General features: G+C 37.9%; 1 protein-coding gene across 4 annotated transcripts in view; it reads right to left on the bottom strand.

Annotated features, from left to right (window-relative positions):
* The window catches only part of FBXL20 (F-box and leucine rich repeat protein 20), a 108651-nt gene extending 83518 nt beyond the window's left edge, over positions 1 to 25133 (bottom strand). The window contains exon 1 of one of the 4 annotated variants that reach the window (XM_008523261.2): positions 24610 to 25133. In XM_008523261.2, the coding sequence (XP_008521483.1) occupies positions 24610 to 24657 (48 nt within the window). In that variant the 5' untranslated portion in view covers positions 24658 to 25133. Of the gene's footprint in view, positions 1 to 23770; positions 24217 to 24609 lie in introns of those variants that run through there. The other 3 variants (XM_070562142.1, XM_008523262.2, XM_070562141.1) reach the window with 3 other exon arrangements.
* Between the last annotated feature and the right edge of the window lie 821 nt (positions 25134 to 25954).

Genomic DNA, 25954 nt, shown 5'->3' with positions numbered 1-25954 from the left:
AGGCGTTTATAACTACAAAAAAAAAAAAAAAAGAAAGACCTCAAATAAATAATCAAATATTACACCTCAAGGAACAAAAGAAAAACAAAGTAAGTCCAAAGTTAGCAGAAGGAAATAATAAAAATTAGAACAGAGATAAATGAAATAGAGAAAGGAAACCAATAAAAAAGATTAATGAAACTCAGAGTTGGTTCTTCGAAAAGACAATACTGACAAATCTATAGCTAGACTAACCAAGATAACTCAAATAAATAAAATTATAAATGCAAAAGGAGATACTACAACTGATACCACAGAAATACAAGGGATTGTAAGAGATTACTATGAACAATTTTCCAAATAAGGCAACTGCTTAAGATATAGCCAATTAAATAATTTCTTTACTTTTTTATTCTGCATCTTATCTATAAAAACCTTGCCCCTAGCTCCTGCTAGTGGAGCCCTTCTAAAATGTCTTCTGGTTTGATGCTGTGCAATTTGAACCTATGTTTGCTCAAATAAATTCTTCAAAATTTTAATGTGCATCAGTTCATCTTTTACTACTTCCAAGACTGAATAATGAATAAGTAGAAAATCTGAACAGATCAATAACGAGTAAGGAGACTGAATCAGTTGTCAAAAACCTCCTAACAAAGAAAAGTCTAAGACCAAATGGTTTCACTGGTAAATTCTAGGAAGCATTTAAGCAAGAATTAATGCCAATCCTTCTCAAACTTCGCAAAAAATTGAAGAGGAGAAAACACTCCCAAACTCATTTTACAAAGCCAGTGTTACCCTGAAACCAAAGCCAGATAAGGAAACTATAAGAAAACTCTACGACAATATTCCTGATGAATATAGATACAAAAATTCTTAACAAAATAATCGCAAACCAAATTCAATAGCACATTAGAAGAATCATAAAACATGATCAAGTAGGATTTATCCCTGGGATGCAAAGATGGTTCAACATACACAAATCAATGTGATACACCACAACAGAATGAAAGATAAAAATATGATCATCTCAATAGACACAGAAAAATCATTTGACAAAATTCAACATCCTTTCATGATAAAAACTGTCAACAATTTAGATATAGAAGGGATGTACCTCAACATAATAAAGGCCATGTATGACAAGTCCATTGCTAATATCACACTCAATAGTGAAAGGTTGAAAGATTTTCCTCCAATACCATAAATAAGACAAGGGTGTCCATCCTCACCACTCCTATTCAACATAGTACTGGAAGTCCTAACCAGAGCAATTAGGCAAGAAAAAGAAATAAAAGGCATCCAAATCAGAAGGAAGAAGAGAGTCTCTGTACATGACATGATCTTATATACAGAAAATCCTAAAAACGCTACCAAAAAACTGTTAGAATAAACAAATTCATTAATGTTGCAGGTTATAAAATCAACATAAAAAAATCAGTTGCATTTCTATACACTAAAAGCAAACTAGCTGAAAAATAAAACAATCCTATTTACAATAGCATCAAAAATAATAAAATATTTAGCAATAAATTTAAGCAAAGAGGTAAAAGATCTGCAAATAAAAACTGTAAGACACTCATGAAAAAAACTAAAGAAGACACAAATGGAAAGATATCCCATGTTCATGGATCAGAAGAGTTAATAGCATTAAAATGTCCATACTACCCAAAGTGATCTACAGATTCAATGCAATCCCTATCAAAATTCCAATGGCATTTTGTACAGAAATAGAAAAAATAATCTTAAAATTCATATGGAACCACAAAAGACCCCAAATAGCCAAAGCAATCTTGAGGAAGAAGAAAAAGCTGGAGGCATCACACTTCCTGATTTGAAACTACATTAACAAAGCTATAGTAATCAAAATAGTACAGTACTGGCATAAAAACAGATACATACACCAATGGAGCAGAATCAAGAGCCCAGAAATAAACCCATGCATGTATAGTCAACTAATATTTAAAAAAGGAACCAAGACTACTTAAAAAGGAAAGGACAGTCTCTTCAATACGTCACGTACTATTTCTTTCTGCTTTCCTTCTTCTCATACAAATAGGATTACAGGTGTCTCACTGTTTCAAAGATGGAGTTTATACTCCTGTTTTTACGTGATATTCAAAAGAGACTGGAAATAATTTTACTTTGCTATCTTAAAACCAGAAAGGGGTGATTTTTGTAATCTTTTAAGTCAAATAGCCTTGAAAATGAGCCAAGTACTATACAAGGGCTAAACATTTACGTTTGATAATTAATTCCCAAAGGATAACACAAGTGAAATCAAGAACTCAAACGCTTGGTTTAATCAGACTACTTTCTTTTCAAACAGAGCCTATACCTTCTCATCTCTAGGCTTTTATCTTCTACCTAGAAATCTACCCATTTTTTAATGCTCTGCCCCAATTTCATATCCTCCATGAAAGTTTCTCTGATCCTGTTAGAGTGGAATGCGTTTTTCCCACTTCAGATTTTCATGAGGAAAATTTTTCTCTAAACACATCCCTGGCTTCTCTCTACTTTTTTACTTACAGAGACAGAGTGACTTATCTGAACCTACCTGACTAGTTAATCTTAGAAGAATGAAGAGCAAACTTAGCTCTTCTCTGTGTTTCTACCTTTTCAAGGCATGGAGCAGTGTTCTCCATTTCTTTAGGACCAGACTCTCCCCTGAGGAGGGAGGCTAGATCCAGTACAGCACTATTTGGAACCAGGTGGGTCTGCATAAATAGGACTTCAGTTAAAAGACACAATTTGGCTCACATACTGAAAAGCTGTATCCTTCTGGTCTCTGTTAGTAACAAAAGTGACATTCTAGCCCTTATCTGCCACTCTTGTTTTCTCCATTTGTTCAGAACTTCAGCAAAAATAAGGGATGTTTTATTTGAGACCTCTTTAGAAATCCCTACCTTGCCTACGCAGATGTGTACTCTTACTTTCCTATAATCTGTAGCACTTGCTATAGTTCTATTATAGAGCTTAAATTTTGCTTACTGTGTTAACTGTCTTCTAATCCACTAGGCTGTAAGTTTTTAGAAGGTAGATTAACCACAGTACCTTACACATGACAAGCCACGACATCAATATTTGTTGGATTGACTGTCTGAAGGGCTAACTTTTTCTTTAAACTAAAAGTAAGATTTTACGGTTTCTTACTATTTCAGGTTATACTTATGATACAAGTCACAGCAACCACATATCAATATTGCTAGACTATAACTAATGTCATAACCAAGATGTTTTTCCTTGCCAAATTTCCTCTACAATATGTTCAATCGTTGTCACTATTTCTGGCTTTTGTCTGTATGCTCTAGGATTTTTAAAAGCTAGTTATACATACTATAAACCTAAGACTGAAAATAATTCAGTTTACAATGAGGAGATGAACTCAAATGAAATGGGTAGAATCTAAGCTGATATCTGAAGTTACGTTTCTGTAATACAGGACTGAGACAATAACCACTCCTATTCACCGTATTAGTATATCATCATCAGTGACTTTTGTGGTTAAAAATAAGTAGCACACAAAAATAATTAGGAGAAGACATGGCCAAACTAGTGGTGTGGTCACTCTTCCGCAGACCAAAAATTAGACATTGAGAAAGTACATAATTGGAGTAATTCAAAATTAGGGAACCAGAATTGCATCTTTTCAAAAACCTCAGTTCAGAAGTGTACTCAGATGTGATATCAGTGAAAATGGAAGAATAAGGAATTCTGAAATCCCACCTCTCCATAAAAGTAACCAAAAGAGGGGCTGGCCCGGTGGCACAGCAGTTAAGTGTGCATGCTCTGCTTTGGCGGCCTGGGGTTCGCCAGTTCAGATCCCGGGTGTGGACATGGCACCACTTGGCAAGCCATGCTGTGGTAGGCATCCCACATATAAAATAGAGGAAGATGGGCAGGGATGTTAGCTCAGGGCCAGTCCTCCTCAGCAAAAAGAGGAGAACTGGTAGCAGTTAGCTCGGGGCTAATCTTCCTCAAAAAAATAAAAAGTAACCAAAAGATTGGCAAAATATTTAGAAATTAACCGAAGACTTGCAACAACCCAAGGAATGCATATTCAAGAAAAAAGCCTGAATCTCAGTAAGAAGAGAGAGTTTTGTGGCATTTTAACTTACCCCAATCCCCAGATGAGCAGTAGCCTTGAAAATAACAGCTTGCATTGATGGTAACTCAGGAACCAGAACAGATCTCATTTTCAAAGTGTTGTAATTATTTGTCCTGACCTGTCTTGTCGCTCTCTGGAAGACTAGCTCAAAAGGCTTGTCTTTATTTTGTCCTACTCAAAAGGCGCCTAGTGCTAAAGAAACTATCCTACTTTGTCCAAAACTTTTACAGGCAAATGTTTTAGTCACTGCTGCCTGAAGGACAGATAACAGTAGGGGCAAACAACAGACCAACTAAAAAGCTTGGCAGAAAAGGATCAGAGAATGAGATGTCCAGAACGGCACTGAAAAGTTCCACTGGCAGAAAAGGGTCAGAGAATGAGATGTCCAGAATGGCACTGAAAATCTCCAATGGCAGAAAAGGGTCAGAAAATGAGATGTCAAGAAGGGCAATGAAAAGCTCCAACGGCAGAAACAGGCCAGAGAACAAGATGGCCATAAGGGCAATGAAAAGCTCTAATATATTCCTGGGAATCCAGGAGGCCACACGCATGCCCAGGGTTGTGCACATGCTCAAGAAAGACCTGAGAAGGCCCTAAGCAGTGTCACCTCTGGCTGATCTGGAGGCTCTGCAGAAGCAGGAAGTGAAGGCTAAGGCACAATTGTAAACTGCCTGGCTGTGCGCTGAAGACATGCCCTAACATGTACAAAGAGCCCCTCAGGAAAGACTGAATTTTTGGTTCCAGACATTTAAGGAATCTCTGTACATTCATTAGCTGACTACAAAGCTAATGGAACAGAGATTTCAGTGGCCAGACATGACAAAGAATAGAGACTTTACAGAATTAATTTAGAAAAGACACTAAACAAACAATACTACTATAATAAGTAGCATCAATGAACTCAGGAGGGGACAGAATGTGATTTCTAAAGTGGCCACATTTTAACATTCAAAATGTCTAGTTTTAAACAAAAAATTACAAGGCATGCAAAGAAATTATTTGCAAATCATATATAAGGGTCTAGTATCCAAAATAAAGAACTCTTACAACTCAACAATAAAAACATAAATAACCCAATTTAAAAACATGTGCAAATAATGTGAATAGACATTTCTCCAAAGAAGATATACAAATGATCAAAAAGCAAATGAAAAAATGTTCAACATGATTAGTCATTAGGGAAATACAAAGCAAAACTACAATGAGATATCACTTCACACCTACTAGGATTCTATAATTTTTTAAAAAAAGGGAGAACAACTACTGATAGTAAGGATATGGAGAAGTCTGAACCACTGTACATTGCTGGTAAAAATGTAAAACGGTGCAGCTGCTGTAGAAAAGAGTTTGGCAGTTTCTCAAAATGTTAAATACAGAGTTACCATATAACCCAGCAATTCCACTCCTAAGTATATACCCAAAAGAACTGAAAACTGTTTCAAACACATACTTGTTCCTAAGAATATTCATTACAGCACTATTCACAACAGTCAAAAGGTAGAAACAACCCAAATATCAGTTAACAAATGAATGGATAAACAAAATGCGGTATATCCATAAAAAGGAATGAAGTACTGATACATGAAACAATATGGATAAAGCTTGGAAACATTACACTAAGTAAAGAAGCCAGACAAAAGACCACATACTGTATGATTCCATTCATATGAAAGCCCAGAAAAGAGAAATCTACAGAGACAGAAAACTAGTGGTTGCTTAGAACAAGAGGGTGGTAGGGTAAGGAGGGAATAGATAAAGGGCACAAGTTTCTTTCAGAAGTGTAGAAAATGTTCCAGAATACACTGTGGTGATAGTTTGCACGTATCTGTGAATATACTAAAAGCCACTGAATTATACACTATAAAAGGGTGAACCTTTTTGTAACATGAATTATATCTCAACAAAAAATATAATATAAAAATGTGTACTCAAAGAGGTCTTTCAAGAAGAAAGACAAAAATAAATTTACAATAGACTTCTCTTTGGTAACAATAGAGTTCAGAAGACAACAGAGGAGTATCTTTAGAGTGCTGAGGGAAAGTAACTACAGCTGAGAATGTTGTACCCAGCTGACCCAAGCAATGAGGGGAAAAAAGATGTTTCCACATACAGAGCAATTAGGTGAGTTCACCACCCAGAGGTCTACAGTAAAAGGATTTTTTAAAAGGATCTACTTTCAGAAGAAGAAAACTGAACCAGGTACTTCTGCTTCTGCTTAAAGGAGTGACGACCAGATTATTCTCATGAACCCTGCAACTAAGGAGCACTAAAAAGTTGAGTGAAATATTTAAAATAATGACAATAATTCAATAAAGTAACTTTTTTTTTTTTTTAAGATTTTATTTTTTCCTTTTTCTCCCCAAAGCCCCCCGGTACATAGTTGTGTATTCTTCGTTGTGGGTTCTTCTAGTTGTGGCATGTGGGACGCTGCCTCAGCGTGGTCTGATGAGCAGTGCCATGTCCGCGCCCAGGATTCGAACTAACGAAACACTGGGCTGCCTGCAGCGGAGCGTGCAAACTTAACCACTCGGCCATGGGGCCAGCCCCTAAAGTAACTTTTTCTAAAGCACAGAAGATCAAAAAACAGCATAAAGAACTACCAGTCCAAAATCTAGAATGCGAGAACTCAAAGAAATAAACTCCGTGCTAGAATAAAACTACTTATTATATCAATATTATTAAAGTTTAATTCAAGAACAAAATCATTAAGAATCAAAGAGGGATATATTTTTTCTAGACATAGAAACAATTTACCAGGAAAAATTTAGCATTCTTTAGTTTACATATTTAACAACAGAGCTTCAAAATATATGAAGCAAAAACTGCACTGTGAGAAGAAATAAACAAATTTAGACACGGCCAGAGAACTTTAACATTCTTCTTAAAGAAACCAAGAGACAAAATTGGCAAAAAGTTAATAAAGACCTAGAGAATTTGAATAACACATATAACAAGCTTGATCTAACAGATATGTGTAACGAACTGAGTCAAATAATAACAATAACTTAAATTTACTGAATGCGTATTGTGCACCCAGCACCCTTCTAAGCACTTTTTATATGTCATTTAACTCTTTCAGTAACCCTAGATAGAAGGATTCTATTGTTACTTCCTTTTCATAAATAAGAAAACTGAGGTACAGAGCTTAAATATATTCCAAGGTCACACTGCTTTAAACAGTGATCTCAGCCAAAATGTGAACTGATGAAAAAATCAGCTTTGCCATTAGACAGTGTACTGCATGTCAGTAATTAGAAAATGATAAAATCTTAAGAAAATAACAGATCCTTAATGTTTTACTGGACAAATACTATGATCTCTTTCAAAAGTGTCATCATCCCTTTTGAAGTTTTCTAAATTTAAATAGCCTTTCTAAAATTTTGTAAGTTCCAAACACAAGGTCCACCTCCCCTCTGCTGCTAAACATCACTAGGTTTTTCCTCCTCCATCTAAGAATCTTTTTTTGTTTCCTCTACTTAAGGGTCCTGAGGCCTTCCTCCTGTTGGTCCATCACAATTTCATATTCAAATATAAAAAGAAAGACCATAATTTTGACACATTAAGAAAAGGAAGTATTCTGCTCTCCAGCCTTTGACTGGCAATCACTTCTCTTCTTCCTTTCTGCAATGCAGTCCTTTCAAAAGGCAGTCTCATTTTATTTTATTTTTTTTAATTTTATTTTTTTTAAAGATTGGCACCTGAGCTAACAACTGTTGCCAATCTTCTTTTTTTCTTTTTCTGCTTTATCTCCCCAACCCCCCCGTACATAGTTGTATAGCCCAGTTGCAGGTCCTTCTAGTTGTGGGTCATTTTAAAATTCTGTGTCTGTGATCTTCTTTTACACATCAAACCCAAGCTTTCAATAAACGGAAAATCCTACTTTGTTCTAACACATAGAACATTTACAAAAACTGATAATGTACTTGACCACAAAGAAAATTTTAAAAACCTGTAATCATACAAGCTACTAATATCACATATTATACAATAAAATCAGAAAGGAACAATAAAATAACCCCCTAAGATGGATATGCCAGAAAATTTCAAATATAGACAGGAAATAGCAGAGCTGAGATTTGAACCCAAGCAGTCTGGCTCTACAGTTGTGCTTCAAACACTAAAGTTCTTCTAATTATTATGCTCCAAGTCAGTCTCTTAGGCATCACCCTTATATTTCTTAGAAATGCAAATTCACGGACCCAGGTGATTTACTAGCTTTCCAGGTAACTGTTACACAAAATTGAAGTCTGAAAACCACCACTCTAAACCATGTTTCTTAATCCTGGAACATGCTTTCCTTTGGACTCCTTATAATGTGAGATAACGAACACCTTATTGCTTAAGCCACTAAAAAGGTTTGCTATTATTTGTAGCTGAGAGTATCCAAACTGGATACAAAAATGAATACCCAAAAATCAAAACACAAACTTTACAGCTTTCTAACGACTGTAAATTCTATCAGATCGTCTTTCAAAATATATCCAGAATCCAATTACTTCTTACACTTCCACCACAATCATCTTCATACAAAGTAACACTATTACTTTTCTGGATTACTCCAAGAGCCTTGAACGCCAGTTATATACTACATCTCCACAAAGCAAGAGTGATCCTTTCAAAACATGAATTATACCATGTTCCTCTTCAGCTCAAACATCTATATAGCTTCTCGTCAGAATAAAATTCAGAGCTTAAAAGGGCCAACAAGACCATTCATGATCTGCTCTACTTTCCATTCACTCCCCCGCTTCTCACCTATGACTCTCTGACTCTCCCTACCACTGTTACCCAACCTCACCCTGTTCACTGTTCCCAGAATACATCAAGTAGACTCCCACCTTCATTTTTGCATTCCTTAGCCTGTAATGGTTTTTTCCTGCTCCATCATTTCTTTAAGTCTATTCAAATGTTAACCTTAACAGTGAGGTCTTCCTTAACCGTTCTGTGTAAAATATGAACCATGCCCAGCTCCTTTCCTCTTTTTCCTGCTCTTCATTTTTATCCATACCACTTATCAGCATCAGACATATTATGTATTTACTTTTTTATCTGTTTCATGCCAATCTCTCTTCACTAAATTTTAAACTCCATTAGGGTAGAATTTTGTGTTTGTCCACTTGTACACCCTCTGCATTTATAAGAATATCAGGCATGTAGAAAGAACTCAACAAATATACACTGAGTGAATTAATGATTAGAAAATGTAACAGAAAAAAAACCTATTTGTAATAATATTAAAAATTATACAGTATGTAGAAATAAAACTAACAAAACTGTGTAAGATCTTAAAGGAAGAACTCTATAAAAACCTGCTGATAAAAGTTGAATAAATACAAATATCATGTTCATGAATGAGAAGGAAAATATTAAAGAGATGTCAATTTCCCTAAATTAATGTATAAAGCCAATTAGTTAAAATTGTGGTACTGGCAGTAAAAAAATAGATGGAAGAAACAGAACATAGTTCGAAAACAGACCTCTGAATTCGCTTAAATAGTTATGTGATAGAAATGGCATTTCAAATCCAGCGAGGAGAAAAAAGACTAAATCATGTTAGAACAACCAGCTATCAACACGAGGGGAAAGTTCAGTTAGAACTCATAAAATAAACTCCAGGTAGATTAAAAACTTAGATGTAAAAAAAAGTTTAATGTAATAAAACTATAAGAAATACTAGAATAAAATAGGGAAGAATACAATCTTGGGATGAGGTTTTTTTTTTTTTTTTTTTTTTTTTTGGTGAGGAAGATTTGCCCTGAACTAACATCCACTGCCAATCCTCCTCTCATTTTGCTTGAGGAAGACTAGCCCTGAACTAATATCTGTGCCAATCTTCCTCTATTTTGTACGTGGGATGCCTCTATAGCATGGCTGATGATTGGAGTAGGTCCAGACCTGGGATCTGCACCCATGAACCCCAGGCCACTGAAGTGCAGCATGCGGAACTTTAACCACTCGGCCATGGGGCCGGCCCAGGGACAATTTTTTTATAAACACAAAAAGCAAACTTAAACAAAGTTAAGAGACAAGCCCACTCGTGAACATCTTTGCAAATATATAGGTAGACAAAGGGTTATTATCTGATATAAAGAATGTCTAAGGGAGAGGCTGGCCCAGTGGCCCAGTGGTTAAGTTCGCGCCATATGCTTCAGGGGCCCAGGGTTTCGCTGGTTCAGATCCTGGGCGAGGACATGGCATCGCTCATCAGGCCACATTCATGTGGCATCCCACATGCCACAACTAGAAGGACCCACAACTAAAATATACAACTATGTACTGGGGGGATTTGGGGAGAAAAAGCAGAAAGAAAAAAACAAACAAATAAAAAGAATGTCTAAGAAGGAGTAAAAATAAAAGCCCAATTTCTAAAACTTGACAAAGGATAAAATAGGCAATTTACGGAAGAAATATAAATGATCAATAAAACATGAAGACTGGGGCTGGCCTGGTGGCACAGTGGCTAAGGTCATGTGCTCCACTTCAGAAGCCTGGGGTTCACAGGTTCGGATTCCAGGCATGGATATACACTCCGCTCACCAAGCTATGCTGTGGTAGCATCCCATATACAAAGTAGAGGAAGACTGGCACGGATGTTAGCTCAGGGACCATCTTCCTCAAGCAAAAAAAAAGAGGAAGATTGGCAACAGATGTTAGCTCAGAGCCAAACTTCTTCACACACACATAAAAAAACAAAACATGAAGACTAAAACAGGAAGACATTCAACTTCAGTAGTAATAGGAAAATACAAAATAAAACAATAAAACACAATTTTTCATCTATCATTGAAAAATTTTAAAGTTGGGAAACGTCACGTTGGTGAAGATGTGGTGAAAGTTGTTTACTCACACACTACTGGCCAAAATATAAATTAGGAAGGCAATCTGACAGTATCTAATAAGCCTAAAAACCATATATTCCCTATCACCCAGAACTCCCTCTTCTTGATATTTATCATAAAGGAAAACTTGTATATGTACCTCAGAAGGCATGTACAAGAATATCTGTTGCATTTTTGTTAGTAATACCAAGGAGAAAGCCTAACTCCATTAACCGCTAGCTATACAAACTAGAATATTAATACTATGTAGCTGTTAAGAGAAATATATCTAACAAATCTCTAAGACATATTGTAGTTAAAGTTTCAGAATGACAGGCACAGTAAGTGGCTAAGTATGTAAACACACAAACACAAAACTAATGCTATATAAAAAGCATAGGGGGCCAGCCCAGTGGCATAGTGGTTAAGTTTGTGAGCTCTGCTTCAGCTGTCTGGGGTTCACAGGTTTAGATTCCCGGTGTGGACCTATACACTGCCCATCAAGCCATGCTGTGGCAGCATCCCACACACTAAATAGAGGAAGACTGGCACAGATGTTAGCTCAGAGACAATCTCTCTCAAGCAAAATGAGGAAGACTGGCAACAGATGTTAGCTCAGGGCCACTCTTCCTCACCAAAAAAAAACCCCATAAAAATAAAAATAAAAAGCATAGAAAAACTTGCAAAGATATTCAGCAAGTTTAAAATTGGTCCTTATCCCTTTAGATGGAGAGGGGTAGAGAGAAGAGGAACAAGACTGAGGATAGTATAAAGGGGAATTTTTATCATACTTGAATGTTTTAATTTCTTAAATAAAAATTTATTCATGTATTGCTTATGTAAATTAAAACTTTTAATTTTAAAAAGCAGAAGGGTCAGCCCCGTGGCCAAGTGGTTAGGTTCACACGCTCTGCTTCAGCGGCCCAGGGTTCACCAATTCGGATCCTAGGTGTGGACCTATACACCACTCATCAAGCCATACTGTGGCGGCATCCCACATAGAACAATCAGAATGACTTACAACAAGGATACACAACTATGTGCTGGGGCTTTGGGGAGAAAAAAAAGAGGAAGATTGGCAACAGATGTTAGCTCAGGGCCAATCTTCCTCACCAACAAAAAAGCATTAAAAAGAATCATATATATATTTTTTAAAACCCAGAAAAAAGCAAAGTGCTAAACCATACATCTAGTATAGTCCTGTTTGTTCATAAAATATGAACATAACCATACATAACAATAATAAACACATAATTTATAAAAGGATACCTCTGGAGAATGGAAGGATGGAGGAAATACTTTTCACTTGAAACTCACTTCAAGGTGAACAGAAAATTATACTTTAACTTCTCTTCCAAGAACAAATACTAAAGCAACAATTTAATCTCCATTTCCAGCCCCAAATTAGACCACAGGCCTATTCCTATAACTGCCTTTTTTTGTAAAAAAGAAGTGGGCAGAAGAAAGACATGTCATTGAAACAGAAACTGAGGAACCTGAGGCTACTTTAGGACAGCCAAAGAGGTTGACGCTAAAGTTTCCATTGGCTGAAATAATGGTAACATTTCACAGAGATTGCAAACCAACTCAGCTGCAGTAAATAAAGGCTACAAGAAAGATTACTGAGCTAGTTCTTGGTTAAGTTTTTCTTAGACTTCTATCTGATCACTTCCTTTTTCAAGAGTACCACTGGCATTAAGCATAACAACTACCTACAAATACTATTTAGCTGGCTGTGACCTTAACTTGAATGTACATCCAGGCCGAATTCCCCAGAAGATTAACGTTGTTTCCAATTAAGGTAGTGTGGAGGATGTATATACTCCCCTAGTTCCTAGCAAGATGCTGCCCTGAGGGGGCCAGTCCCATGGCCAAGTGGTTAAGTTCACACTCTGCTTCTTGGTGGCCCAGGGTTTCGCCAGTTCGGATCCTGGGTGCAGACATGGTGCCGCTCATCAGGCCATGCTGAGGTGGCGTCCCACATGCCACAACTAGAAGGACCCACAACTAAAAATATACAACTATGTACCAAGGGGGCTTTGGGGAGAAAAAGGAAAAATAAAATCTAAAAAAAAAAAAAAAAAGAAAGAAAGAAAGATGCTGCCCTGAATCCTGTGGTTTATCATTCTCATGTTAATTCATCTCTGAAACAACATTGCTGCTAGAGAACACTGACAAAACCCCAGCCACTGGACAACAGCCAGAACATGTAAAGCCTAGAGGAACAAAACTGGATCTAGGTAGGTATTTAGTATTATCAAGACTAAAAAGGTAATGTATGAGTTAATTACATATTTCACTTGAATATATAACTCCAGCACACCTTATATTTTATGGATGGGATCATTTTAAATGTAAACTTCACATTATTGACATAAATAATTTAAACACTCTAGAAGATGGTAATCGTGTTTCTTGGTATCTATCTAACATTAAAAACTTATTTTGATTCTACTAAACCTACTTGATCTTTTACCAAGAAATGTCTGTTTAGTCATAAAATACTACAACCTAAATTTTAATTTTAACTCAATAGTAGTATATTGCTACTTTTCATCTTTACTAATATACTATGTAAAATTGAATAAAATGCTGCCCGGACTTTATAAATCAAACCTAAGGACAAAACTTAGAAAAACGCTGAATATGAAGCCTCATAAACTTATATTCAAGATTCTACAAATACTTAGTATAAAACTGTTTTTAATATCTCACCCCTAGTCTTCATGAGGAAGAATTATAGTAATCAGATTAGTTTTAGTCAACATACATGGATAATATACTAATAGCTTTTTGTCCAACTGTGATTTATTGCACAGGTATCTGAAAGGAATTCATGACTTGGTATGGTTTATACAGAATATTTGTTCATGATTGTTTAGGGGAATTATTTAAGTTGGCTAGTAAAGTATGGCTAATAAGCCAAAGTAAGGATTCAATTCCCATACTTTGCAGTCCCCACACAATTAAACTTCGCTGAATTCTACGGCCCCAAACTCAAGGGTTAATCAATCCTAGCCAAACATCTTATAAATGCCTGCTATGGATCAAGAGAATAATGGGTGAATTGTTCAAAACAACCCATTCTCAGTTAGTATACCCTACAGGCAAGTATAACAAACTTCCAGTCAACTGGATTAAAGTTCTGGCTTTCATACTCAGTTATTTCATGTTGGGAAAATAACGGCCTTTCCAAGTATCTGCTTTCTTATCTATAAAATAGAGAAATAACATCTACCTATTTTTTTTTAAGTTCAAACAAAATCATAAGTGGAAACATGCTCTTCAATGTGTAAAACTATTAATTTATTATTTAAGATAGTTCAAAATATCTGTCCTACTGAAGGGGCATTAGTAGGATGCCGTACATACTATATGGGAGGGTGAGCATTATGCAGAGTCATTCATAAATTCCTTAACAAGATTAATACTTTGCCTTAGAAACAAATGGAACACTATGTGTATAACTACATACCATTTCCTGGAACAAGTGGTGAGTTACTTTCCCGTTACTCTTTTTCTAACTTTGTTTAATTTCTGCTTAAATCTTTGAGGAATGTTCTGCTTTAGATATGAGCAGCTACTATGATTAGCTGTGTCATTAATAGTGCTACTGTTTTGTTTCCTTAAAGATGCATCAGTAAAACCAAAGATATTATTAATAAAAACCTGCCAATTTTTTCCCTTGTAACCATGGAGAGAATGTCACAGATAAGGATAAATAATTCATATACTTGTATTCTTAAAAATCAATTCTTACACCTGACAGTAAAGTGCTAATATTTTTCAAAAGCAGGGTCAACGGATTTTGTTTTCTGTTAAAAGCACTAAATAAAGTGTAATGCATCTTATATGGCAGTATGAGGATCACAGGAGGTATGAATGCTTTTCATAAAATTGGTTTTTATCTCATTCTCCCATTTACCTATCACTGCATTTAAAAGAGAACACACTAAATTATCTTTCTCATGTATCTTTCTTCCAAACTAGACTACAAACTCCCTGAGGCAGAAACAATGTTTTGGAGCAGTTTTGTACCTCTAACTATCTGACACATAGTTAGCGCTAAATAAATTTTGAACAGAACCGAACTCCCACCAATAGCATGCCTTGGTTTTCTATACTGAGATTTTCTGAGCACCAGACAACGACAGATAAGCTTTGCTGGGCTCCTGGACACATCTGTTCTTGGCAGCCAGAGAGGTCTTATAGTGTGGTGTGGTGGCTTCATCAGTGAAAAAATGTATTTGATCATGTAAAATGTACAAGTCGTAAAATAACTATCTTTTAGGTGCTGTACATCAGATAATGCACCTTGTTTCTAAGGCTAAAACATCTAGGATAGGACAGAAATCCGAGAGAAGAGGTATTTATTTTATGATGTCAAATTCATGATATGTAAATCTATTTTCCCATGGAGTTCAGGTTGCAAACAAATTTACCTTCGTATCTCCTTATCCAAGTGTTTCTTTAACAGAAATTTACATCACTATCTCTTAAAGAACTTCTAGGAAACTTGCATGCCCAGATCTACTCCCATACAGTGAATGCCAGTGGTTTCAAGGGATTAGTATTATGCAAAATCTTCACTGATGATTCGGGTTGTTACTTATTTATCTCTAGTACAGAATTCAGTTGCAATAAATGAAATTTACTTTCATTTATTCCTCCTCAATAATGTCCATTTAACCCAGCCAGCACGACTAAAAAGTATGAGTTTTAGGTTTAATCTTTAATTGACATTAATTCAGTTTGCAATAAGATACGGAAAGAAACACTGAAAATCTTATTTTAGCACTCTAAAGACAGAGGTAAGTAGTTTTTCCCCAGGGCTCAGTGTGAGCTCACAGTAGTGCCAACATTAGGTCTCTTGAGATCCTGATTCCTATATTTAGGCCAAACTTCTCTGTCTGGACCAGAGACTGATGAGCTCAGATGAAATTTATGTCACTTAGGGCCTCTGCATCTCTACTTGTCTGTGTTCAGTCATGCCATAGTTTTATTTTCTACAAATCAGACAGGGAAGAATGAGCAGTTTCTGGGGTAAAAGCTGACTGATCTAGTATTTTAAATGTCAACTTACAATTTGGTGCCAGATTCTCATCTTAGGAGACATTTATCCACCTTTGCCTAACAATGAATACAATAATAGTTGCAGTATAAGTCCAGATTGAAACACTGCTAAATTATTACTGTTCAACTAGATTGATTAAAATTCACAGGTATTCCTGTTTAATAAACCCAATATACAAAACTGAATCAGATGAATAAAAAGATAATTACTTATATTCTTTCTTTTATAACAGATTTTTTCCTTTAAATAAATTCCTTTAAAGCATTTAAAATAATAATTTACAAAGTCTACCTAAAAACACTTCTCCACAAAGTAATATAATAATAGTCATCACTTAGTGAGTGCTTATTGTGTAGTATACTCCACAAAGTAATATGATAGTCATTTATCATTTATCATTTAATCATTTATGGGGCCCTTATTGTATGGTAGACAATTTGCTAAATGGTACACAAACATAATAGAATTTAATCCTCACAATCTAGTGCAGTAGGTATTATACCTATTTTAGATACTGAAAATTAGAGACTCGGCGAGATTAAATAACTTGTTCAAAGTCACATAGATGCTAAGTGGCAAAGCCAGGATTCAAACTCAGACCTCAAAGCTAATGTTCTTCAATAGGTTCCATGTACATAAATATATAAATTCCATAAACTCTGAGAAATTGGATTACAGCACACTAAACTCCAAGATATCACACAATAATAGCCATTCTTCACTCCCTTTGCAAAGGTGTTCATTCAGACAGACGTATGTATTGCAGGTTTTTTCTTCCAGTGTCCACCTCCATTTTTACTAGAATTCAGGGCAAAAACAAGCAGGAATCCAAAGCCGAATATAGGTTAAGAACATAAAGTCCAACTATTTTGTCCTTCCTAGAAGCTGTAAGCAAAGAAATGTAAGAACACTGGCAATAAACTGAGTATCTAATCTCTAACAAACAGCAAGTTGGGAGATTTATTTACAGAGAATCACACAATTTCCATGCTAGAAGGAACCTGAGAGTTAAGACAATGGAGGTCCAGGGAGGTAACCTACCCAAGGTCACACAGATACCGGTACATATACATACAGACACATGCACACACATACATACATGTATAAAAAATATATATATATGGGAGTACTTATTTCATAGTTCAGAACTGAACTATTTCCCTTTGCGAGATCCTTAAGACATCACCTTAAAGCTTTCATTCTCTCCTTACTCAAATTAATTTCACATTTAGAACAATAAAAGATATAGATGAACTGGTTCAAAAAATAAGATGACAAAAAAAGATGACATATTCTTTTTTTTTCTTTCTTAAAGATTGGCACCTGAGCTAACAGCTGTTGCCAATCTTTATTTTCCTGGTTTTTCTCCCCAAATCCCTCAAATACATAGTTGCATATTTTAGTTGTGGGTCCTTCTAGTTGTGGTATGTGGGATGCCGCCTCAACGTGGCCTAATGAGCGGTGCCATGTCCGCGCCCGGGATTCGAACTGGCGAAACCCTGGGCCGCTGAAGCGTAGGGCGCAAACTTAACCACTTGGCCATGGGGCCGGGCCCAAAAGATGACATATTCTAACAGAGACTCTGGAAAACCTTGCAGCTAACATTTATAGTTAACATTAAATTGTTAATTTGCAAGGAACTGCAAATCCCTTTTCTTTTTCTGCACTCCACCCACCTCTAAAAAACAAAAAAGAAAACAAAAAACAAAACAAAACTGGCCCTTTGTTGGTAACTGTAATTCAGGATACAGTGAGTTGGCAATGACCTTCTCCAGGCCTAAACTGTCAACCAAGGGTAACATATGCATAAGAACAGGTACTCTACATTTAAAAACCTACCTAATCTAGAAATTTTACTATTTTCTTTTTGCCTGTCCTACCTGCCACATAAATTCCCTCACTCTGCAGATAGTAAAGGATCCAGAATAGCTATACCTATAACCTCTTCTTATCATTGCAAACTATAAGTAAATCTGAGAATGTTTTTCCATTTTTTATTTTTAAATGATTATGAGATTATAGCTACTTGCATCCTACAGTTGATCAGAAAGTCACACTTACCAAGAAATACCATAATAGTTGGTACACCTGATTATATGAAATTGGACAGGCCTTTGATATATTGCTAACCTTCACCTTCATGTTGTTAGATTACTGTCTTAGCACCAAAGTAATGCAAGATCAATTTACTACTTATTTACACAGTATTCTATTTCCATTTTTTAATTTTTACTAGAAATTCTTGGGATGAAAGACAAAAATGACAGAAGAAATGGCCAGTATTTGTTTCATAACTGACTAAGTCCTTGTCTACCATAATTTAATAGGTGACTTTAACCTCACAGCAACTTAAGAGAGTAAGCAAAAATGGATTAAATCAATTATCTTTCCACCTCATTACAATCATCAGATATGAGGCTTATTAAAGTCAACAGAATGTCAGAAAATCAAACTGGAGGAAACACGATTGGGGAATAAAGAGGTTACTCACCTATAGCTATAACTCACATGCCTGCTAAATAGTTATTTGATATGTGCTCAAAATAACTACCCAGCAAAGCCATTCTTTTAACAGAACGTCTTCAAAAGCTAATGTAAATTTGTTACGGATTTATTACATTTGAATACATACCTCTGTTTTTTCAAGTTATATAATAAAGCAAGATGAAGCAAGCACAATGCTATTGCATAGTTCAATACCACCACCTATTGTTTGTTGCTATTAAGTTAAAATTTTTTATCAAATGGGTCCAAGTGCATTAAGACATAAAACTATAAAACCACAGTTAGACACCTTCATTTCTGAGTCAATTTTTGGGTGGGGGTCTAACAATTCACTAAGTCTGGAAGATCATGTAGGAAAACAGTGTAAAGACAACTATGCACAAGTAGCTAAATTTGGTCAGTTTAAGGGCATTCTTTCTTCTTCCTCCCTCCCTTGGATTTTCCTCGTGTAACGGAATATTTTATTTTGAACATCTAAAAATACCCTTCCAAAACCACAGCACTAGTTAGATTACTGAAAATTTTAATTCAGTTTCCAATCTGTCACCAGTTGGGAAACAGCAATCTAAGGGCTAGGGATAGGAATGGAATCCTTGGCCTGTAACAAAAGTACTTATTAATTTGCAAGAAAAATGAGACAAAGATTTGGGAAAAGACAACTCTGGGGATGAAAATAGAAGGATTTTAAAAATTAAGATGAAAAAACAACACTGACACTAACAGCTAAAAGTGACAAATGACCTAAAACATAAGAATATAAGACTCTAAAAGTGTGAACACTTCTAACAGAAATACTCATTTAATGAATGAAAATCTTTGATGTAGAAATAGATTACATCTGGGGCTGGCCCCGTTGCCGAGTGGTTAAGTTTGTGCACTCAGCTTCAGAGGCCCAGGGTTTCGCCGGTTCGGATCCTGGGTACGGACATGGCACCACTCATCAGGCCACGCTGAGGCGGCGTCCCGTATGCCACAACTAGAAGGACCCACAACTAAAAAATATGCAACTACGTACCTAGATTGTAGAAAAATACAAACATTTGTTGATTTTTAAATAATGAATTACTACAAGATAAGTACATGATATAAGGTACCATGCTTCAAAAGGTAAAAGGGACCCATGATTATACAATAAAGAAACATCAATATTCAAAAAGGACAGATTGTCCGAATGGGCCTAAAAAGCCTAGACATCTAATTTGGATTTTCTATAACATTAAATAACTGCTTTCAAACCAATCTCTAAAGTGTTAAAAACAAAATTCCTTAGTTTTAATAGTACTCATTCCCACTGCAAGGCCTTTCAAACAGAGTGAAACAAAGGACTTTCACCCATGGAAAAATATATAACATTTTCTACATGCACCAATTTGGAATATTTACTATGCAGAATGTTCTTTAGATTAGAAGATAAAACCATAAGGGAGAAGAAAGGTCATTAGTGCAGCCTTAACAGTACTGTGCAACTTAGTCTACAAACTTTAATATTGGAGTGGCTGTTTCAGAAGAAATGGCCAAGGAAATATGGTCCACTGCTTTTATTAAAAAATTACAAATTCAAAGGATTCTGGAACAAAAGGAACCTTAATAATTGATTCTAACTCTCTTGTTTTGCAAAGGAGGGAAATGACCAAACCACACAAGTGAAAAGAAACGACCAAAGTTATAGTCAGTTGGTGGCAAAAATCAAGATTAATTAATATCCATTTCTCAACTCCCAATGCAGTATGTTCTTTCCGCCATACCACATTTGATGATTTTTCTTACTTTGGGCAAAGTGGATTGATTAAATGAAGCAGGCAAAGAAATACTACAACCTAACCTCACAGGCTTGTAATATTATAAATTTAGCAGAGCAGCAGTGAGGTATGATGAAACACAATAACTAAGAGGGATTCAAAACACCCAAATTGAAGCTTATCATTTCCTAACTATGTGAGTCTACTTTAAAATATTATCTGAATGTCAGTTAATGTTATCACTATAATCTTTTTTTTTAAATATTAGACTTTTTAATAAACCCCAGACAGAATTTTTCTTCCAATAGTAGTACTATTCTTATAATGGAGCTACTAAGAGTATGACAAACTAGAGAAGCTTAACTGAAAAAAAAATCTAAACTTGATTCAAGGGCTAGCCTAGATATTTACACATCTGTCATTAATCTCACTGAGCGTTAAGATAGCAGAGTTTAAAGTACTCTAAAGGAAGGATAGCTTCATTCTCTTGATAGCAAAGACAAAATAAAATATACTGGATAAAGAACTTCAGGAAAGCTCTTTTCCACACATTTTATGGTATGTTATGCTAAAAACAGAGCAGAATGATAGAGTGGAGTCAAAAAAATGCAGATTGGAATTCGGCTCCCCCACTTACTGGCTGTACAACTGAACAGTTCTCAGTCTCTAGCTTTCCTGAACTGTAAAATAGAATTGTGAGAATCAGAAGGAACTGAGGTAAAACATCTAGCTCAGTGCCTGGCTTTCAAGAACCGTTACTCAATTTGAAAGGAAATTATCAAAATTTGCCACAAAACTAAGTTTACTATAAGTAATTTAATAAAAAGTATTTGAATGATGAATTTCAATTAAGAAGCAAACAATTCAGCACACACTATGTTAACTCACAAGGGTTATTACTGCATAGATTTAATGCAAAAGTGAACTCACAAGGGTTATTACTGCATAGATTTAATGCAAAAGTGATACAGCAAAGAACAATAACTTTTATATCTCTACATCTTTTTAACTTTTATCCAACAGTCATCTACTTTGGTCATTCCACAGAATGCTCCACATCTGGCTAACAGATACTCTTCTCCCTTGATTTTACTTAATTTTTTTCTACAGTTCTACCCCTGAGTGTGAGATTTAAAGTGTGTGGCCTCCAGTTACAACATCCAAAAGCATAAAACACAGAATATTCCTTACAAAAAGATTTTAATGAATCAACCATAAAAAGATAAGCTTCAGCTATCTTCCCTCTAAAAAACAATGTGGCCAAGAAAAAGAAAATCTTTCACTTTTTGTATGAATCATAACTACTTTCAAATTATTTATCTGCTATAAAAATTTCCTGCATTCACAAAAATTCTCAGAGATCAGCTATCCACTTACACCCATAAAATTATCGTCCTTTAAAAAGCATCCTGTAATTTTGAGAATTAAAAAAATTTGATGTAAATGTTTTAGATATGAAAAGCCTGCTTTATCTACGTCATTTATCCACTGAAACTAAGTATTTTAAATGTTTTCATTGAATTAGCAGTAAGTTTATTACTTCATAAGAGACCAAAGAGTTTGTTTTGCTACCTGTAAATTAGGTCAGCAAAGAGGTAAATGATTTTAAGAAATACTCAGATAATGAAACTCATTAACATACATCATGTCCAGCCCTTCTCATTTGTATTCAGGCATGGAATACCTCACATCATAATAAAAGAGTAGCTTTTGGTTTATAAATAAACACTTTAATCATGAACAATGTACAAGGGGGTTCCCTCCTCCTCTTAATTCTTTTTTATCTTCTCAGACACGTTTAGAAACCTTAGGTGCCAGTTACATACCAATCAAGGTTAATGAATATGTTTAATAAAGCAATAAATTTTCTTATTATTTTAGTACCACCACTACAAACTACAAATTAAAAAATAAGATAGTTATAAAAATAGGATATAACAGTGCAATTTTAAAGCATGTACTATAAAAGAACTCTTTCCAACAGTTACACAACCTAAAAGTGAATAGCAAAATGATAAAGAGCTGACTGCAATAGCAAACGGCTATCCCTCACTCAAATCGTCAGTATTTGAGTTTCCCTTTCAAGAGTCCTAACTGCTAAATGTCTATTCAGTAATTTTAATGACAGTCTGGACTTTTACAGTAGTATTGAATATGAAACCACCATCAATGAAGCTTATTGGGCCTCTCTACATTAGGGCAACATAAAGTTCTATTAAACACCAAATCATATCTACTATAACACTTTCTTCCCGCTAAATTAAATATGAAAACTCTAAGGAGAACAATTCCTTGACTTTCTCCACTCTTCGCCTGCCAAGAGTAATACCGTAGCTCTGAATTTAAACCTCCCCCAACACTTCCTATCTTTATCTTTGTGGATAAATTAAAATATTTTTCCCATAAGCATGAAAAGAAATCAAAGAATAGACTAAACTGAAGACCCCTAGGTAACAATTTCACCCTCTGCACCTAGTTGGCAAGTTTCCTGAAACTTGTGTCTCACTGTCTTACAATTTCATCCTTCAAATGGAAATGAAGAAAAACACCAAGTGAGATGTACACTGAGCTGTGACTGATCCCAGGTCAGCCTGATTCTCCGCCAGAAAAGGCCAGGTAACATTTACTCTTCGTGTTGTAGAAGTTTCTTTCTCTCTTTTATCCCCTAAATAAACCCACCTGCCTATTACCGTACTACCATAATTCATCTGTAAATACAATACTTCACTTCCCAAAGGAATTACTTCCCTACACGGTAACTACTCTCTAAAGACGCTTTCAGATGTTTTCTTATTTCTACATCCATTCCTCAATTCCAAGACTATAAACCTCTCTTGCCAGAGAAGGAAAAGTTTTAGAGACAAACATACTTGAATGGATTTTCTGAAGTCTCTCAGACCTTCGTCCCAATCTCAAAGCCTGTACACATCTAAGAGTTCCAGAAACAATGAGCTACAGAAGTACAGACTAAACGGGAAAGAAGAGGAAGTATCAGAACAATACCCAAACCAAACACAGCACCGAAAACCCGTGGTCGTCTCCACCATCCCAGTCTACCACCTCCACTTCCCTAGTTTCAACCAAGGTCTCTCAAACTCGGAGCAATGGCCCCCTGGCCCATCATCTCCCCCTCGCTTCAGGAAGAAACGCTTCGAGAAGGTGGCAGAAAGAAAACAAGCCGGCTCCGATCGATCGGAGCTGTGATGCTGCTTCTGCCGGGTGGAGGGAGACAAGCCAAGGATTGTACAAAGAATGGAAAACTGAGTGATACGGGGGGAGGGGGGGTGAGGGGGGAATTAGGGCGCCAGAGCTAATCCCCCGCCGGGGCCCGCTGAGGCAAGAACCAGGAGGCGACCAGCCCGGAGGGATAGGGAAGCCGGGCTGCCCTGGGCTTTCGGGTCGCGAAAAAGGGGAAAGAAGTCTGGCAGCCCCAGCGGTCGGCGGGTGACGGCGCCAGGCAAGGGAGGAGGCTCTGTAGGAGCGAATTTTTCGGGGCACGAGAGCAGCAATCGTCTTCCTCACGCCGCCCTAGCCCCCCCCAAGCTCACACCTCAAACCTGCTCTTGGTCACTCCGTTCACGTCCCTCCTCATGGGGCCGGCGGGTGCGGCCGTGGCCGGGCGCTGCGGCGTGCGGAGTGCAAAGACGGGGGCCCCGGGCAGGCCCAGGAGTTCCGGCACCCGGAGGAGGCCGAGGAGCGGCGGGCAGGGGCCGTCGGCGGGGAGGGGAGACCTCTCGACTCCGGCGGGGCCTCCTCCACCTCCCGCGGCCCCAGCGGCGGCGACGACTGCTCGTCGCTAGCTCTGCTCTCTCCTCAGCCTCAACTTCAACCCAAAACAAAAACACTCCCCACCTGCCAGCAACGCCGCTCCTCATTGGGCAGAGCCGCCCGGGCCTCGGGACTGCGTGGGGAGGGGGGAGGAGGAGCGCGCGGCGGCGGCGGCCGCGGCGGCGGCGGCGCGGGACCACCCCTCCCCCACTCCCGGGCGCAGCCCGCGACCGTCCGGCCGGGAGCAGCCGGAGCGCGGCGGCGGCGGCGGCGGCGGCGCAGCCCGCTCTGGCCTCCAAGGCACGCAAGCCCACCGCGAGAAGGAGAGGCAGGGAAGTGCCTATATGTCTGTGTATTTGTGTCTGGGAGGGGCTGTGGGGCGGGTGCGAGTGCGCGCGTGCTCGCGGACCGGTGAGAGAGAGGAGAGCAAGACAACTGCACACAGCACTGGGGCCCCCTCTTCTCCCCTCTGCGAGCAAACAGCACGCACCAACCCAGCAAGCACTTGAGCTTTCTGGCTTGTCTTCCCAACCCCATAAGTCTTGTCGCTTCTTCCCCGGTAGCCTGTGCTGGCATACATTGTCCTTCCCGGCCACCCAACTCCCTTCCCCTGTCACTCACTGTCGCCTTGAACCCAAAGTGCAGCAGGCGGTCCCTGCTCGGAGCCATTTTCCTCCTCTTTCTGGTTGTCTCTAGATTGGGGCAGTGTTGCTGCTGCTGCTGCCGCCGCCTTTGCTGCCGATGCCGCCGCCTCCCCCGCCCCCGTGGATTGCATTACCGGGTGTTGCAGGGAGGCCTGGGGGGCCGCTGCGGGGCGTGGGTCTCCCTGTGCATGGATCAGGAGGGCAAGGGGATAATTGCGCTTCCCTCTGCTCCGGGTATATCCAGTAAGGCCGCACCTCGAGCCTTGGGGTCAGGGAGTGCAGTGCTGGAGCTGGGAGACCATTCCTTTAGCTGGGGGAGGGGCGCACTTTGGTGAAGGTGGGGGCGGGCGAGGCAGAGGGGCCTTTGGCTTCCCCCGCCCCTCGCCGCCCGACCGCCGCTGGCGCCCAATGGGCTCTAGTGCCTGTCCGTCCTCCAATCAGGGCTCTGGTTGGTGAGAACCTGATCCTGACGCCACTTTGGCGGGAGAAACAAGCGTGTCTGAACGAGTGGGCGGGGGGTTGCCGAGCTAAAACTATGACATTCATCTGACTTCTTGGCTCAGTCTATAGAAGCTAGCGTCTATCATCATACTTTTATACTTTAGCAACTCCAGCCCTTAAGGTCTCGAAACTTATGATCGAATTACCATGAATTAAGGAATAAGAGTTTACCCTTAAAAGAGCGACAACCTACAGAATCATGCACCAAAGATAAAATATTAAGAGCTATGTCATAAATTCCAGCAGTCCTGGCAGGACCACTGCTCCTAGTTGTATTCCAACGCAGATATGACTTTGGCTTCATACCTCTTTTAATTCGCAATTCTAGTGACTGTCTTGTTAAGAATCTGATTAAGAGATGAGCTTATTTAAGAGCAGCTAGTGCTGGAGAGCTTTAAAAATGGTCATATTTTAGCTGGAAGGCTTATAACCCAACTCTTCAAGCACTTTTTAAAAGAAAATTTCGGTTTTTATCCTAGAAAGGGCTTCCTAGGAAGGGAACCTAGTTTCAGAAACTCATTCTCAGGCCCACAAACCCAAGTCTAGATGTTAAAATCTTGTTCTGTCGCAGATACTTTTAATGTAATTGCTTCACTTCAGCCATATAAAAACAGCCTTTTAGTTCTCTCATCTAAGAGCAGTTGTCTCCCAGCAAGAACTACTGATGAATTTGGTGACTAAGGCCTGCAAAAGATAGTGAAATTGGCTGGAGCAGATAAATCAACTGAAGAAAACTCACAGGTCTGTTTCCCTAGGTCAGTTATCCTTTCCAGTTAACCTATTTCGAGCAATACTCAGAGAAGACTTTTGCTGTCTGATTG

Source organism: Equus przewalskii, chromosome 10, assembly GCF_037783145.1.
Source record: "Equus przewalskii isolate Varuska chromosome 10, EquPr2, whole genome shotgun sequence".
Classification (NCBI taxonomy): domain Eukaryota; kingdom Metazoa; phylum Chordata; class Mammalia; order Perissodactyla; family Equidae; genus Equus; species Equus przewalskii.
The sequence above is the reverse complement of the archived record's forward strand: the minus strand, read 5'-3'. Positions and strand labels throughout refer to the sequence as shown.